At 41.6% G+C, this 17,345-nt stretch overlaps 2 protein-coding genes across 7 annotated transcripts in view; both read left to right on the forward strand.

Annotated features, from left to right (window-relative positions):
• The window catches only part of SCEL (sciellin), a 226,792-nt gene extending 225,448 nt beyond the window's left edge, over positions 1-1,344 (forward strand). For all 5 annotated transcript variants that reach the window (XM_073795331.1, XM_073795332.1, XM_073795333.1 and 2 more), the window contains one exon: positions 780-1,344. In XM_073795331.1, coding sequence (XP_073651432.1) covers positions 780-1,054 — 275 coding nt within the window. In that variant the 3' untranslated portion in view covers positions 1,055-1,344. The remainder of the gene's footprint in view (positions 1-779) is intronic.
• A 119-nt stretch (positions 1,345-1,463) lies between these two features.
• SLAIN1 (SLAIN motif family member 1) overlaps positions 1,464-17,345 on the forward strand; it is a 74,052-nt gene continuing 58,170 nt past the window's right edge. The window contains exon 1 of one of the 2 annotated variants that reach the window (XM_019921139.3): positions 1,464-17,331. In XM_019921139.3, coding sequence (XP_019776698.1) covers positions 16,718-17,331 — 614 coding nt within the window. In that variant the 5' untranslated portion in view covers positions 1,464-16,717. The remainder of the gene's footprint in view (positions 17,332-17,345) is intronic. The other variant, XM_019921141.3, reaches the window with a different exon arrangement.

The raw sequence follows: 17,345 nt of genomic DNA on the forward strand, positions 1-17,345 counted from the left end.
ACTGGCCACACTTAACTGCAGGGAGGTTGTGACATGTATCTCCTAGCCAGACACCTGCTAACCCATGTCGAGGTTTCTGTTACTAAAGGAAGATAGAGAAATGGATTGTGGGAGCAGGTTGTAGTCTTGGCATCTGTAGAGCCCTGTGAACTCAGGCGCCTGACTTGTCCCCTGTGAGAGCTTATCAGTGGATGATGGTACCTCAGGGTCTCCTATATGTCCTTGTATACAAAGACATTGTGATTTGGACCTCCCAACACCCATCCCTTTTAATAACGTCTTTTCTTGATGAACTAAGGATTTTAGATCTATGCGGCCATTTAAGTGTGTTTCTGACCCAATACTCTCAATTAACAGGATCTGGAATTGAGGAGAACTGAGGATCTCAGTTCCTGAACACTTCCATTATAGATCCAGTCTGTCAGTGGCAAAGCTAGGATTGGAACCCGAAATGCTGAAGTCTCTTTCACTAACCATGGGGTTTAAAAATGAATGCAATAATCTAAAAATGATCTCACCAGAATAGAACACAGTGACAGACTAAGCTTCATATGCCATTCTCTTATTTAGATAATTCAGTATTTTATTAACTTTTAGAATTACAATGACACATTACTAACTCCTACTTAACTTGTGGTTTTTATGATTCTGGATCAATTTATGCCATATGTTTGCAAAACACATTCTGTCCTAGCTTGCATTTGTGTAGCTTTCCTCTTTCATGAGTGTTGTTTGTTTGTTTGTGTTTTTTTTATTTTATTATTATTATTTTTTTGCAGTACGCGGGCCTCTCACTGTTGTGGCCTCTCCCGTTGCAGAGCACAGGCTCCGGACGTGCAGGCTCAGCGACCATGGCTCACGGGCCCAGCCGCTCCGCGGCATGTGGGATCCTCCCGGACCGGGGCACGAACCCGCGTCCCCTGCATCGGCAGGCGGACTCTCAACCACTGCATCACCAGGGAAGCCCATGAGTTATTTTTTTGTACTGTGCACATGTCACTTGTCACTTGAATTAGATGAGTTTAACAGCCCTTTTGGATCCCATTTAACATGAGATGCTTTAAAGGGTCAAACCTTGAGACCAAATCACAATTTTACTAAAGTTGATATGTATTATACCCATTATATGTCCCCAATTTACTAGATTTATCACTATTGTAAAAAAAAGTTAGATTAGGATTTACTCCTTTAAAAGCTTTATTTTCCATAGTTTGCTGTTTTGAATATGTATTTTAATATTTCTTCTGGAAGTATAGCTTATTGGTCTACAGTTTTAGACTTGTTCCCTTCTAAATGTAGTTCCCTTTTTCACTTTTAGGATTTTCCATAAATTCTTTCACTTTGCATTTGTGTGTAGAAATATTATTTCACCATGCACTTCTGCCAAGTTTGTGAGTCCCCAAGACTCCTGATGCCAATCATAAGTTCAAGAGGTCTCTAAGACAACCGTCCAGCTTGATAATTCACTAGAAGGACTCCTAGAGCTGTCCTACTCATGGTTATGGTTTATTTTTGTGAAAGGATACAGATTAATACCAGCCAAGGGAGGAAGCACATAGGACAGTGTCCAGGAAACGCCAAGCACCAGTCTTCAACTGTCCTCTCCCAATGAATTTGTGTGGCCCATGCCTGTTTCTCCCAGCAATTAGGTGTGACAAGACACACTAAGCTGTGACAACCAGAGAAGCTCATCTCATCCTTGGTGTCAAGAGTTTTTATGGGGGTTCAGTCAGGTAGACTTGGTTGACTGCTCACATAGTTGACCTTAGTCTATAGCCCCCAACCCTGCCTCTCCCCAGGTAGAGATGATACTGTGTGGCCCAAAGCCTTCACCATAAATCACAGAGTTCAGATAGAATATCTGGAGTGGCCCAAGGCCCCCAGGCAAACAAAAACACACTTAGCAGGCAGGACATTCCAGGGATCTCCCAGGAGTTGAAGGAAAAGGACAAACTTCTATTTGGGCACTGTTAATCCTTTACTACTCATCTTTTAAGTAAATAATACTGTAAACCTTGTAAATCCAGAGATACTCAGGGTTCAGTCCCATAACAGTGCTGCATTTATTCAAGAAGTGTAGTTCAACTCTTGAAATGTAATTAAGAAGAATTCCATCATTTACTAGTGACTCTTAAAGGACATTCAAGAGGATCCAAATACATACTCCACATTCGCTTTTATTAAATTCCTCTTCCCTCATCCCCAACCCTACTTCCCCCCCCAAAAAACCCCTCTTAAACTCCCAGCCTACCTAATATTGCCCTCCTCCTTTTCTCTCTCTTCTTTCTTATCACATTGTTCAGCAGATTAATTTAGGCTTAAATTCAGCACAAAATTATCCATCCTTTTTTAGGATGTGGGAAGAGGTAGAAAACTGAGCTCACCAATGCAGATTTTCTTTGACAGGCAGGGAAATGGGGACAATCAACGCGTATGCTAATATTATTTTTTTCTGACATAATAATTATAACTTCCAGTCACCAGGCATCAACTGTGTTTCAGGCATTTCACATATATGTGTTTCTGGATCAAATATGTTACCTTCTCAGAGATCTCACAACCTAGGAAAACTTTCAACAATTTTAAGTGGAGGCAAAGTCATTCAAGAAATACTATAGGAATTACTGCTGAAGTGCATCATTCCATGATACTTTGTTGTGGTAAAGGAAATATGTACCATAGGGGGAAAAATTGTTTATGTAAGTATCAAAATATTCAGCTTCAAAATTTCCTTTTTCTTTCTTTATTATTCTTTACTCTTATGGTTGTCTTCTAGCTCAATATTGGATAATTAATTTAGGGAGGAAAAGGGAAAAAATCTTAGGATTCTACCAAATTTTAACAAACACAAAATACTAAAATGCAGGCATATATATTTTTTAACTCTTTTATTAGGTAGTGAGGCTTCTATTCTGTCAATTGTCATATATATGGAGACGCTTGAATCTGTTATGAAGTTTCAATACACTTTCTTTATATATAGTAGAGAAAAATGAGCTAGAAACTTTTCCCACTATCTATGTACCTTAAGAGTATCATCGATTCATTTGTTAAACTGCTCACACACATGCTTCAGGGTGAATTAAAACCAAATCTGAAATACAAGTTACAGTTTATTCTTTTGGCAAAAGGAGGCAACAGACTTTCCTTTCCCACCTCCATGACCCCTCCAACCCCTCCATCCCCACCCGACTCCCGCTTACCTCCAGCCTCAGGAGACTGGTTCAATACAGCAATTTACTATGTTTACATTTTTAAAACATGACACAATATTATCAATGTATCTCCCTAATCAGCAGCAATTCTTGAATCTACTCAAATATCCAGGCAGTGCTCCCATTTCCCAAATTATACTATAAATGTTCTCTAAGTTTGTTTGAATCACGATTACAAAAGCTCTGTCCCTTGCATTGGATTAATATGCTCTTGACTCTTAATCTATAGAATTTTTTCTCCATCTCTTTTTTCCTCTTGCAGTTTTGTTGTTGTTGAAGAAGGAGGAGGAAGAGAATGGGGAGAAAGAGAAGCTGAGTCACTTGTCTCGTAAAGTTTCCTACAGTTCATATTTTTGTTTTGTCTTGTTTTAGACATGTTTTTGGCCCTTGTATTTCTCTGTCTTCACATGTGGTTAAATTCAGGTTTGGTGGTGGTGGTGGTGATGGTATGTGTATGTGTATGTGTGTATATATGAAGACTACTTAGTAAGTGATATTGGGTACTTTCATCAGAAGCACATACTGTCTTTCATTTGGTGGTATTAACAATTTATTGGGGATTTCAAAACGTGATGTTTTCATTCTACTTTCCCTTTTTCATTTATTAACCTGAATACATGTATAAAAAACACTTTCTCTCAACCATAATTTGGTTACTCTGAATATTTAGAGAAAAGGCAGGATAAAAATTTTATCCTTTATTTACCAGTTTCCAAAATAATAACTCAAAGCCCTAGTATTCTCCAAAGATGATCTATGTATTTAAATATCATTTTGAACTCGTGGATTTAAACATATTTGATGTGTTTCAATCCATGGCAATTATTGTCCTTATTGACACCTAGGTCATCTAACCTTCAGACAGTGGGAGCTTATTCAAGTTGGCTCCTGAGTCTTTTTCACACAATCCTACTAGCCTTGGATAAGAAGTTTCAAACTTATCTAGTACATTTCCTACCTTAGACCTACGATCAGCCTCCTTTTTCAAGGACCCAGATCTCTTTTTCTGGAAAATGGTATTTAAAGACCAAATTCTAGGAACTCGGATAACTCATTGCTATTGGGTCGGTCAATATCTCTAGGTAATTTCAGTGCACAGTGCTAAAGAAAAATATTTTTTTCACTAAAAAATATAAATAAGTCTTCACTGATATTCTAATTGAATTCAGGGTTATAAGGTTAAACTCGTTCATCTTAGTGAATATCTCCTTTCTCCCATATACCATATCATAGCACACACATCACAGTCTCCAGATAGCTATATCAACACCACTATCAACAATATATTTCTAGTAATTTCTTCAACTCAAATAAAATTATCTCTAGGAAAGGGATGGCAACTGAAAACTGACAGTGTGAATCATTCTTTCTTAGCAAAGACTAATTGCACGCCTTAAGCATATTTACTTGGTGTTATTTAAGATCTGTGTAAAAATGTTGATGTACTGGGGTATGTATAGAAGTTTCTCTCAGGAGAATGATAGAATTTTCTTCACAGAATTAGCACCGTAGTTGCTATAACTAATTCTTATCTTTGCTGTGCATTAACCAGAAGGCTAACATATTTGCAAAGAAACTCTCTTGTAATGTGACAAGACTCACAATAAGTTGGTCTCCCTCCACGAGAAAGGCCCAGTAGGGGTCAAGCCATACCGGATTATACCATGGTTCAGTCTGGCAGCCCCGAACACTTACCATAGCCACTTGCAAGCACTGAAGTAACAGATGGTAAATTTAAAAGAACAGCTTTTTAAAATTTAAAACAAATCTAAATGAAACCTCCCTCATCATCTCCATTCCACTCTTTCCCAAAAAGGGGGTGAAAAACATCACAAGTATGATTCTGAGATGTTTATTTTTAAAGTATCATTTATCCTAGTTTTCAAAATCTATTACAACCCATAGTAAACAGTGGTTTGTTTTTGTTGGTGGTGGTGGGTTTTTCTGTTTGTTTGTTTTGTTTTTGTTTTTTTAGTAAGGCAATGCCTCATTTTATCAGCTTTCCCTGGCTGATGACCAGGATGTGGAAAATAGAGTTAGGAGACTAAAGACTTCTAGGAGGCAGTAGCAGAGAGGTGAGCTGCCTCCACTGCCCAGTTGGTACAAGAAATCCTATCACTATACCTCAATGAATATGAACATTTTTCATCTTTATTTTTACGAGAAAATGGTTTATGTAATTTACCTTTCAGTCCTTACATAAGAGAGAGAAGTTTAAAATCACTGCAGCTTCTGCTTATGTTTTGCTCAGGGATGGGCTACGCTGGTTGAATGGGGTGCCGTGCGCCGCGCCCGCGGCTGATGGGAGCGGGAACGCGCAGAGAGAGGAAGTCCGCGGCCACACGTCTACCCCGTGCAGCCAGAGTGGGGTTAGGATGCACTGTTGAGTTGGGGGATTTTTTTTAAGCAGATGATAAAAGAGTGTAGCCCTCTTATCAAAATGACATTCAAAGTTCACACTTTGAGCCACCGACAAACTCCACATCCAAGCAAACAACAGTGGGAGAAAAAATATTATAAAAAATGTATAGGGTTTCCCTGGTGGCACACTGGTTAAGAATCCGCCTGCCAATGCAGGGGACACGGGTTTGAGCCCTGGTCCGGGAAGATCCCACATGCTGCGGAGCAACTAAGCCCGTGCGCCACAACTACTGAGCCTGCATGCCGCAACTACTGAAGCCTGTGCACCTAGAGCCCATGCTCCGCAACAAGAGAAGCCACAGCAATGAAGAGTAGCGCCCGCTCACCGCAACTAGAGAAAGCCTGCGTGCAGCAACAGACCCTGCGCAGCCAAAAATAAATAAATTAAATAAATTAATTAAATTAAAAGAATAAGTCTTGGGACTTCCCTGGTGGTGTAGTGGTTTAAGACTCAGTGTTCCCAATGCAGGGGGCCCAGTTCGATCCCTGGTCGGGGAACTAGATCCCACATGCGTGCTGCAACTAAAGAGCCTGCCTGCTGCAACTAAGACCTGGTGCAACCAAATAAATAAATAAATCTAAAAAAAAAAATGTATAAACCAGGAACTGAAGAGAAATGCGAGTCTGAAGTCACAGGACTGCCATTCTCACCAGCAAGCATGCGGACAGCGGGGTACAACTCCCCAGGACCACAGAGAAGTAGGGTGCAGTGTCCAGACACTTTCCTCCCTCTTTCCATCCTGGGAAGAATAAAAAAAAAAGTGCTGCTGTTTGCTGCCCAGAGCTATAGCTTGTAAGAGTCTGAGTGCCAAGGCAGACACCAGGACAGACTCAACCTTGGTGACCAAGTCTAGCCAGCATATCATCTGACTTTAACCTCTTCCCAATATCATGGTCGAATAAGAACCCTAAGCATCAAGAGAAGACCAGGTTTTGAAACACAGGTCCTAGGGGCTGAGCTGAGGCAATCACAAAACCTCTTAATAGAAAGGAGGAAGAGAGAGAAAAAGAAAAGTAGCACCAACTCAAGGTGGACCTCAAAACCAAAAAAGAAAATTAACAAAATAAAGACACCAAGTAAAATCAAATATTGGGAAATGAAATCATTCTAGACAAAACAAAAATAAATGTGCCACCTTAAAAAAAACTTTAAGATAAGTATATCTAGAGTTATCAAAGACATGCAAAAAAGGAATAGCATCATTTCAAAGAAGTGAGAAATTATGCAAAAAGATGCTTTTTAAAACTTAGTAAACTGGATAAACTCTAACCTGGAATGATCAAAGTAATATGAATGAAATGGGAGGTAATACTAAGGCATTCACCCGGAATATAGCAGAAAGGCAAAGAGAAAAAATTTTCTGAAAGAACAGTTAAGAGATATGGAAATAGATTGATAAGGAGATAATTAAAAATCAATGAACGAGTGAATAAATGAATGAACACACACACACACACACACACACACACACACACACACACACACACACACAGGGAATCCCAGAAGAGAAGAGGAGAAAAGGTAGAAGGAACAGTCGGAAAGATAAAACCTGAGAATTTTTAGAGTTGATGACGTAAGCTATCAGACTGAAAATATACTCCAGATAATTAAAGGTAAATGCACAACTAGACACATTAAAATAAAAGAGCAAAACACAAAGATATTCTTAAAATCTACTCATAGAGAAAAGACCAGATGGCCTACAGTTAGACTTATTACCAGTAGGTACCAGAAGAAATAAAATTTTATCTTCAAAGCTCTTAGAGAAAATCTATCTATCCAGAATTTTATATCAAGTTAAAGCTCATTCAAGGATGAAGGAAGACATTTTCCCACCGACTCTTATTGAAAAATAAAACAAAACAGGCAAAATTCCATATTTAAGAAGAAGGAAACACGGGCTTCCCTGGTGGCGCAGTGGTTGAGAGTCCGCCTGCCGATGCAGGGGACACGGGTTTGTGCCCCGGTCCGGGAAGATCCCACATGCCGCGGAGTGGCTAGGCCTGTGAGCCATGGCCACTGGGCCTGCGCGTCCGGAGCCTGGGCTCCGCAACGGGAGAGGCCACAACAGTGAGACGCCCGCGTATCACACACACACACACAAAAAATACTACCTAAGGGGCTTCCCTGGCAGTCCAGTGGTTAAGACTCCACGCTTCCTCAGGGGGCACGGGTTCCATCCCTGGTTGGGGAACTAAGATCCCACAGGCCGTGCAGTGAAAAATGAAAATACTACTTCAAAGAAAGCTGGTATAGCATTATTAATATTATTAATGTTAAGTGAAATATATCTTAGGGCAAAAAAGCATTACAAAGGATGAAGGAAACGTTACACAATAATAAATTGAATTATCCACAAAGAAGATATAAATCATGAACTGAACATGTGTGCATAAAATATACAACACAACAAACATATATGTTTATGTATACAATATCAAGATAGGACATTTAAACACTTTTCAAACTGTAACTGATAGATAAGCTAGTAAGACTATAGAAGATTTGAATAACGTAAGCAACTTAATTTCAAATAAATATACATACATTTTATATTTTTATAAATATTAGAAGTTTAGATAAATTATGTAATGTGTATCTTGCACCTAACAAATAGAATTACACATATTATTCAAGTACACATGGAATATTTCCAAATATTGGCAGTGTCCTAGGATACAGAAGAAGTCTCATCAAATTTCAATGAATCAATAACTCAGACAGAAAAAGACAAATACTGTATGATCTCACTTATATGTAGAACCTAAAAACAAAACACACAAAAAAATTTTAAAAATGAATTCACAGATACAGAGAGCAGATTGGTGGTTTCTAGAAGAGGGGGGAAGGTGTGGGGAGGGTGCACGAAATGGGTGCAGGTGGTCAAAAGGCACAAACTTCCATTTATAAAATAAATAAGTCATGGGGACATAACATTCAGCACGATGACTGTAGTTTAAAATATCATGACATATATTTGAAAGTTGCTAAGAGAGTAGATCTTAAAAGTTCTCATCACAAGAAAAAAATTTGTAAATATGTGTGGTGATGGATGTTAGCTAGATTTATTGTGGTGATCATTTCACAATACATACAAACGTTGAATCATTTTGTTGAACACCTGAAACTAATATAATCTTATATGTCAATCATATTTCAATTTAAAAAGTCAATGAATCAGATTTATATAGACCATGATCTCTAATCACAATGTCATTAAATTAGGAATCAATAGTAAAAGATGATGAAAAGTATTGTATATATATATTCAAACTAAAGTTGTATTTTTATTTTTTTATTTTATTTATTTTACTTTTTTGGCGGTACGCGGGCCTCTCACTGTTGTGGCCTCTCCCGTTGTGGAGCACAGGCTCCAGACGCGCAGGCTCAGCGGCCATGGCTCACGGGCCCAGCCGCTCCGCAGCATGTGGGATCCTCCCGGACCGGACCGGGGCACGAACCCGTGTCCCCTGCATCGGCAGGCGGACTCTCAACCACTGCGCCACCAGGGAAGCCCTAAAGTTGTTGTATTTTTAAATGACAAATGAACTCGAGACATAATCTCAATCAATTTCTAGCCAAACAACCACAAAAGCAGGAGATTCCAAAATTTAAGGGAATCAGCCAAAATATTTAAGGTAAATCTTAGCCTTCAGTTTATTTAGTAGCAGGAAACATTTACATAAAGTATATTGTGGTAGGCAGTGCTGTACTTCCAGTTCTCCGCTGCATACTCCTATTGCTTTGAAGTTATATGTAACCACGTGACTTGCTTTGGTCAATGAAATGTGAGTAGAAGGAATTTTTGCCACTGTCACGCAGGAGCTTTATGAGCTAGTATGCAGTTGTCCAGGTCCTTTGTTCTTTATGTCCAGTATGCAGTTGTCCAGCTAGTATGCAGTTGTCCAGGTCCTTTGTTCTTACCTTGGCAATGGTAGAAGCATGGAGGTGGAGACTACCTTAGCCCAGGTACCTGAGTAAGGATGACAGTCTTCTGACCCCCACCCTGGCTCTCTTCCTGTGTGTCCACATGTGCAATGCAACAGCATCCTAGGGACAGACTGCCACCATCTCAAGTTAGGTTTCCACAGTTATTCTCTGGATTTCTGTCTTCTACAAGCTGAATTAGTTTAGGTCTTTCTTCTTTGAAGCTGCGTTTGTAATCTGTTGGTCTCATCACCTACTGAACCTGATCTTTTAAAATTATGTTTTATTGTTTGTTGTTTTCTCTGTTCCCAGGTTTTTAGTAGCAAGTGGGAGCTTTCAGACAAGTGTTTTCCATGGACTAATACAATTACTGTCAAATAAAGCCTGGAGTCTGAAAACAGAGGCTTTAAACTGGTTATAAAGCTGGAAAACTGTCCAGTAGTTAATTTCCCCCATCCTACCCATTTGCTATTCTTTAGTTCTCAGAGTAAATTCACCTCTGAGATTTTTTACATTTTGTTTTGATGAAGGCAACCATGCCTTTAATAAAGTATTTTCTGTTAATCTACACTTCCTTTCTGAAACTGAACAAACAAAAAATATTCCTGAAGATAAGAAGTAAGAACATATCTGTAATCTTAATGACACAATCCTTCAGTCACATGATTATAATCATTGTCTCTGTGCAGGATCTAGGATGAGCAAAATAGTATAGTTGAAACACAGATAACCCCGTTATGATATAATCATTACTATTTTCTGAAAGCTCATTATGTGCACAGACCATGGTTAGGCACTCACTGGATGTTTGTTTTGAGTAAACCTGCTGCAACTTCTTTGAGGCTGGCTTATAATTTCTAGAATGTGATGATTTGCCCGAGAGAATGCTGCACTGTTTCCTGTGAGCTGCCTTCCACTGCCTTTTACTTAGATTCCCATCATGTCCTTGCAGCTATGCGAGTAAGTCGGAGAACTAAAATGACCCACTGTGATAGGAGGACTTCTAAGCCTGCTGTGTCAGACTTTCAAATGATTTCTGACTGGTTTGTAACACTTCAGTGTGATCGCAATTTTTTGCAAGGAAGATTTTTGTAAGAGCTCTGGAAATTATCAAAGAAAAAAGAGCTCTTTTGAATGAAAGAAAAACTCTACCACACTGACTTTTATGATGAGAGAAACATTTGAGGAAAACAAGAAAATAGATTGTTCGAACTCCAAAGGCTTTCAAAAGCTCTAGAGTAGACATCCAGTGTGATGGTAATATAAAGTACCAATTTTTGCCAGCAAGACTCATCATACCAGATTCATTTTTCTCTTATAAAGTTAAAAAATTGGGGGAAAATTGTAAAGATGCTTATTTTTCAAGGTTTAAGTATGTTATTTTTTTCAACGTTTAAGTAATCTTACATACTTTCTTTCAAAAAGAGCAACTTGTTCAAAAATGTCTATTTGTTTTAGTTTAAAAAGTTTCAGATTTTGAAATAAGTTTCTGAACTTCAAAAAAATTTATTTTTATACTTTTGAAATTTTAAATACATCCAAGATCATCATGGGATCTGTTTAGATCCAACATAGGCTGTGACTTGGTTCCTTCTGAGTATTCTTAAGAGTGGTATTGACATTTGAAGAATCCAAATGGCTAGAAATACAAAACAAAGCAGTGATAGTTTACGCTGTTTCGTCATCTGTGCAGAAATAAGCATTGAATGAATAGCCTTTGTACTGTCAGAAATGTTGTACCAGCACCAGCAACTTTGTTGATCTTGGAAACCTACTGTTTTCTGATCTGTGCTTGGTGACTTTTTAAGTTCCAGTAATATTTGCTTGTTAATGAATCAGACTTTGTTCAAGGCATTCTTGGCTATTGAGTTTGCGTAAGTCAATAGTTTTTATTGATAAACCGTTAAGACCAGAGCAGGGTATTTTGCTAGGTGCTGCCCAAGATCAGAAAAGAGATACTGCAATGAATGAGCTGGGGCTGCCTAGCTTTCAATTCCTGCCTCTGCCACTTCCTGGTTAGGTAACTTTGGGCAGATTGTGTGACTTCCTATGCCTCAGTTTCCTCATTTATAAAACAGGAGTAATTATAGAAACTACCTCAAAGGGCTGTTTGATGATTAAATGTGTTAATACAAGTAAAGGGCATAGAACAGTTGCTGGCATTTAATAAGCACCAATAGCTATTATTAAGGTAAATTTTTAAAGTTTCATTTTAATGAACGTGGCACATGTGTGACCGATTCATAAAACAAAACAAATTGACCACAGGAGTAAACAGTATTGACTAGGAATTAGAGCTGGGTGTGGTATCCTAGTTCTATTGTTGCTTTAATACATCCTATATTCTGTCTGATAAATGAATATCACAATACTCGCCCCAATGCCTCATAGCTTGATAAGGAGAACCAAATGAAATAATGTACTTTTTTTTTAATTTACTATTTGAACCATTTTTTTAAATTAATTAATTTATTTTTGGCTGCATTGGGTCTTCAATGCTGTGCACAGGTTTTCTCTAGTTGTGGCGAGCGGGGGCTACTCTTCGTCGTGCTGTGCCGGCTTCTCATTGCGGTGGCTTCTCTTGTTGCGGAGCACAGGCTCTAGGCACGTGGGCTTCAGTAGTTGTGGCGTGCAGTCTCAGCAGTTGTGGCTCATGGGCTCTAGAGCGCAGGCTCAGTAGTTGTGGTGCACGGGCTTAGTTGCTCTGCGCCATGTGGGATCTTCCTGGACCAGGGCTCGAACCCATGTCCCCTGCATTGGCAGGTGGATTCTTAATGACTGCACTACCAGGGAAGCCCCTAATATACACTTTCTATACGAAGTCCTCCGAAATTTTTTTTTTTTTTTTTTTTTTTTTTTTTGGTGGTACGCGGGCCTCTCACTGCTGTGGCCTCTCCCGTTGCGGAGCACAGGCTCCGGATGCGTAGGCTCAGCGGTCATGGCTCACGGGCCCAGCCGCTCCACGGTATGTGGGATCCTCCCGTAGCGGGGCACGAACCCGCGTCTCCTGCATCGGCAGGCGGACTCTCAACCACTGCGCCACCAGGGAAGCCCCTCCGAAAATTTTTAGCCAGAATTAATTGTTCCTTCTTGGGCACTCCCTAAGCTGTTGACTTGTATTTTCGTCATGACACTTAGCACAATGTCTTGAACGATAATCAACTGTTTATATGCTTTTTTCTCCGACCAGATAAGGTCTTGGTGGTGGAGAAATTGTCTTACTCACTTCTAAAAAGCCATCTAGCATTGTGACGAACATAAAAGACATGTAATAAGTGTTTGTTAAAAAGGGTTCTGACAAGGATACCTTGCCAAGTCAGCAGAATTATTATTATTATTATTATAACTACTCCTATATGTGCCTTTACAGGGCATAATTACATGGGTTGTTGGCATGAATTCGAGTAGAGCTGGGTGGGGTTTGAACGGAGCAACCCACACAGGGAATTATTTACATAAATTCTGGCTTCATATATTTTTGTTTTCTCTTTGCATTATTCCCTGACACTAAAATCCACACATTAATGCAGCAAGTATTCTTATAGCTTTTAATTGGGTCAGATGTGAATTATTATGGAGTCTGCAAAAAGCCTTCTAATCCTCCCATGTTGTTACCATATGACAAATGAGGCTTATAGAAGTAACTGATTAGGTTCTTGTCTAAATTTCAGCTAGAACTTGGGATTTATTTATCCATGTATTCTAAAAATCATTTCAATGTGTTTTTGCTATGTGCTAGACACTTGCTGGGCACTGGCCAAAGGTAGTGGGGATCCACAGTATTCAAGACAAGTATTTTGTATGGATAAACAGGAATCTAAACTAAGAGGCCAAAAGAAAAAACAAAACCCAAACAAAACAAAAACAAAGCCAAACAAACAAAAACAAACGCTGTGGTTCTTCTGAATGAATTTGGAAACAGAGCTGGGGATCTTTGATCCTAGTTTAACACACTAGTGATTTTTTCTTTTTGTGGTAATTGGATCTATCAAGTTGAATGAAGGTAGTGGTCATATTAGGGTATGTCTATTGCAGTGATGGAAAATCTGCATTTAAAACATATGGGGCTTACTCTTAAGAGGAATTTCACTCTAAGACAAAGGGATAAAGAGAAGAGTGGTTGGGCCACAAGAAACTGTGCTAAGAATTATTGTCATTTTCAAGACTGAACTTGGGCAAGTAACCTAACCTTGTTAGCTTAACTGTAAAACTGGGATAATAACAGACTGTTCCTAGATTTCCTTGGAGAATTAGATTTACAAACTCAGGAAGAAACTATGCTGTCTTTCCAATTTTGTGGATGGATCAATTTGACGTCCATAGATACTATTAGAGGTATATGCGAAAAATACAAATCAATTACTTTCTCTCTTGAAATTCACTAGAGTGACCCAGAGACCATAGTTCTGGAGTGTAAGGAATGAGGGGCACCAGAGAAATATGTATTTCTTTATCTGATTTTGTATGTGTGATATATGGATATTTCTCATCAATTTATGGTGTTTCAAATGTATCCTTAAAGCATAAATTTTTTAATGAGACATACATTTTTATTTTCCATATCTTCTTTGTAAACCTCTGAAATCACCTCATGTATTTCATTTAAAACAAAAATATTTTAAAATTGAGAAGCTATGCATGCAATTTCTTTCAAAACACAAAGCTTACAAATTTGCATCAAAATAAAAAATCAAGACTGCTTAATTGAAACCTTGACACCATCAACCTCTTTAATTATGTGTTAAAGAGACAGGCATCCTGGGGATACCAACTTAAAATCAGGGTACATTTTGAGGGTTTCTGTTGTGTGTACATATGTAATTCACGGAAGGGGAAAAAAGAGGTGCTGACATAGAAAAGAAAGAGATGATATAAAATTTCTCTAGATGTGAATCCTTTCACAGGTTAAAAACAGTTAGGAAGAGGGCAAATTTTTCTTTTCAGAAGAAGAACACAGAATAGAAATTTAGGACAAAATGTTTCACCTCTTTGCTAGGTCTAAATTTCAGTGAATGCTCTCTTTTGAAACAACAAAGATTTTTTACAATACTAATTGTTACTTAGAAAACACAGTTCTAAGGCTTGACTACTGGTTGCTTGGATGTATTCTATAGACCATACTGAGTAAACGGAGGAGAAGAAGGATGTTTATTATAAATTTCGCAGTAAAATGACTGCTTTTCTTTACATCTTAATTCTTGTTGTCTTCGCTCTTCTGTGCCTATTCCCGATTTCTTTTGCTAATGTGGAACCCAGCAGCTCTTTGTTCTCATTGTGTCTGTTGTCTCCCTTTCTTTGTGTTGCAGGGATACTGCTACCCACATCTGCCACTGAGCATGCGGAAAATCCTTCAATAGATTCTTTACTTAGGACTTTCAGTAGTATTACTCCACTTCTCCAGGTTTTAGTAATAACCAGTATATCTAGAAGATAGACTGAAACTTGGAAAGGTGATGGGTGATACAGGTGGTTAGGTGGTGGTCTAGCAAGCTGGGACACCAGATAGGAAGGCTCAGGGTAGTTATCACACATATTTATCCAATTTACGGAAGATCTCACCAAGCTAGTTAAATGCAGATCACTCACCCTACACACAGAAGTTGGAGATATAGATTGACAACTGACAAGACACAAGTGTTTCTGAGCAGGAAGCCACAGAGCTGTATCTAAAACCAACGGATACAATAACCAGTTCCAGAGGGATGTGGTACATTGACACAAAGATTGGTATGTAAAGTCCCAGAGCAGGGACCTTCACTAGATAGTATATCATCTGAGGATGAGAACCAGTTGTGTGGAAGTTTCTCATAATAAAATCTCAGACTTTTCTCTGTGTTAAACACCCCAAAATGCTACATCAATATCAATTGAATGAAAAGACTCAATTCTTCTGCTTAAGCCACCCCTCACCCCGCTTTTACAAGCAGATCTACCAATAATTTCCAGAAGGTGTAAGAAAAGGCAAGTTTGCAGGTGCGATTCGGGGTATTGGGGTCGAGCTCTGAGGTTTTCTCTTTTTCTTCCCCAACCTCACGCCAGCAAGTCTGACCTAATAGCTTGTAAATTATTTAACAGATGGAACACCATTCAACTTTACTCATGTTTCTCCCGTAATGACTTTTGCCTGTTTTGTTCACTTGAATGCATGGCCAGCTCTTCGAATGGTATCTGGCACAGAGTTAGGTGCTCAAAGATCTTTTGTTTAATGAATGTATATAGTATAAAAATGTTTTTCTTTTATTGCGGCAAACATTGGTGGTAATACAATAGTTCAAACCGGACAGTTTTAGAAAAAACTGAACACCTGGCTCTTTAGTGGGGGGAAGGCCACTCTCCCCCCTCTTAGTGAGAGGGAGATTTTCTTTCTCCTCGGCCTCTTCTCTCCCACCATTTTGTTTTTGTATTACCAATCAAGGGATTAATAGCATCACCTCAAAGCCTTTCCGTTCCACGTTTTTATTTTTTGGTTCTTAAGATACCGTTTCCCGGTCCTTTGGTTTTCTATAGGTTTAACTAGCTAGCGGCTGGTAGACGACACGGTTAAGTCCAAGTGCTCTTGTAAGGTAGCGAACCGGCGGCCAAACGCTGCCCTCCTGCAGCGCAGGCACCTGCTGCGGCTGCTTTTTCTAGAACCCCGCCCCTAGCTCCGAAGTCAGCTCAGTTCGCTCCCTCCCCCGCGGCGGGAGGAAGTGCCGGTGGCGGGAAAGTTCGGGCCAGGTCCAATCAGGCACCTGGGATTGGGTAGCGCGGCCGGGGGCGGTGGCCCCCGGACCCCAGCCCGCGCTCCCGGCCCCGCCCCTCGGGAACGCCTCGCCCCCCGGCTGGCCCGATACCCCCGCCCCGCCCACCCGGCGCCCGCGCCCCGCCCCGCCCGGGGGCCGCGGCTAAAACCCGGAGCCGCAGCAGCGCCCAAGGGACTGGAGGGAGGCTCTGAGCATGTGCAGAGCAGCGCGGCGGCGGCTGCCTCGGCGAGAGGCAGCGGCCCGGTGCTGATGCGAACAGCCGCCTCGGTCTCTGCCCCAGCGTAGTCGGCCCCCCGGGCCGGGGCGGCAGGGAAGGAACTGTAGCCTCCCCGCGGCCCGAGGAGCCGGCGCGTCGGCGCGTACCCCGCCCCTCCCCACCCCCGGCGGCCGCGGCGCCCTCGGGGACCACGATGATGGCGGAGCAGGTGAAATGCGCCTCGGCGGGGGGCGGCTCCGGAGCGGGCTCCGGGCCGGTGGTGAACGCGGAGCTGGAGGTGAAGAAGCTGCAGGAGCTGGTGCGCAAGCTAGAGAAGCAGAACGAGCAGCTGCGGAGCCGGGCGGCCAGCGCGGCCGCCGCACCGCACCTGCTGCTGCTGCCGCCGCCGCCCCCCGCCGCGCCGCCCCCAGCTGGGGCCTGCAGCCCGTTGGCTCCGCGGAGCCCCCCGGCCGCCGCTGCCGCCGCCTCGGGGGGACTGGGGCTGGGGCTGGCGTTGGGCGCTGGGGGCGGAGGCGGGGGCGGCAGCGGTGGCTCTGGCCCCGCGTTCCCGGGGACCTACTGCCTGCCCGGCCCGGCGCCTTCCCTGCTCTGCAGCCTGGCGCAGCCCCCCGAGGCGCCCTTCGTCTACTTCAAGCCGGCGGCGGGCTTCTTCGGCGGGGGCGGCTGCGGCCCGGAGCCGGGGGGCGCGGGGACACCTCCCGGGGCCGCCGCCGCGCCGCCCTCGCCGCCCCCCACGCTGCTGGACGAGGTGGAGCCGCTGGACCTGGAGAGCGTGGCCGCCTGGCGGGACGAGGACGACTGCACCTGGTATTGCCGAGCTC

Source organism: Tursiops truncatus, chromosome 18 (genome assembly GCF_011762595.2).
Source record: "Tursiops truncatus isolate mTurTru1 chromosome 18, mTurTru1.mat.Y, whole genome shotgun sequence".
Classification (NCBI taxonomy): Eukaryota; Metazoa; Chordata; class Mammalia; order Artiodactyla; family Delphinidae; genus Tursiops; species Tursiops truncatus.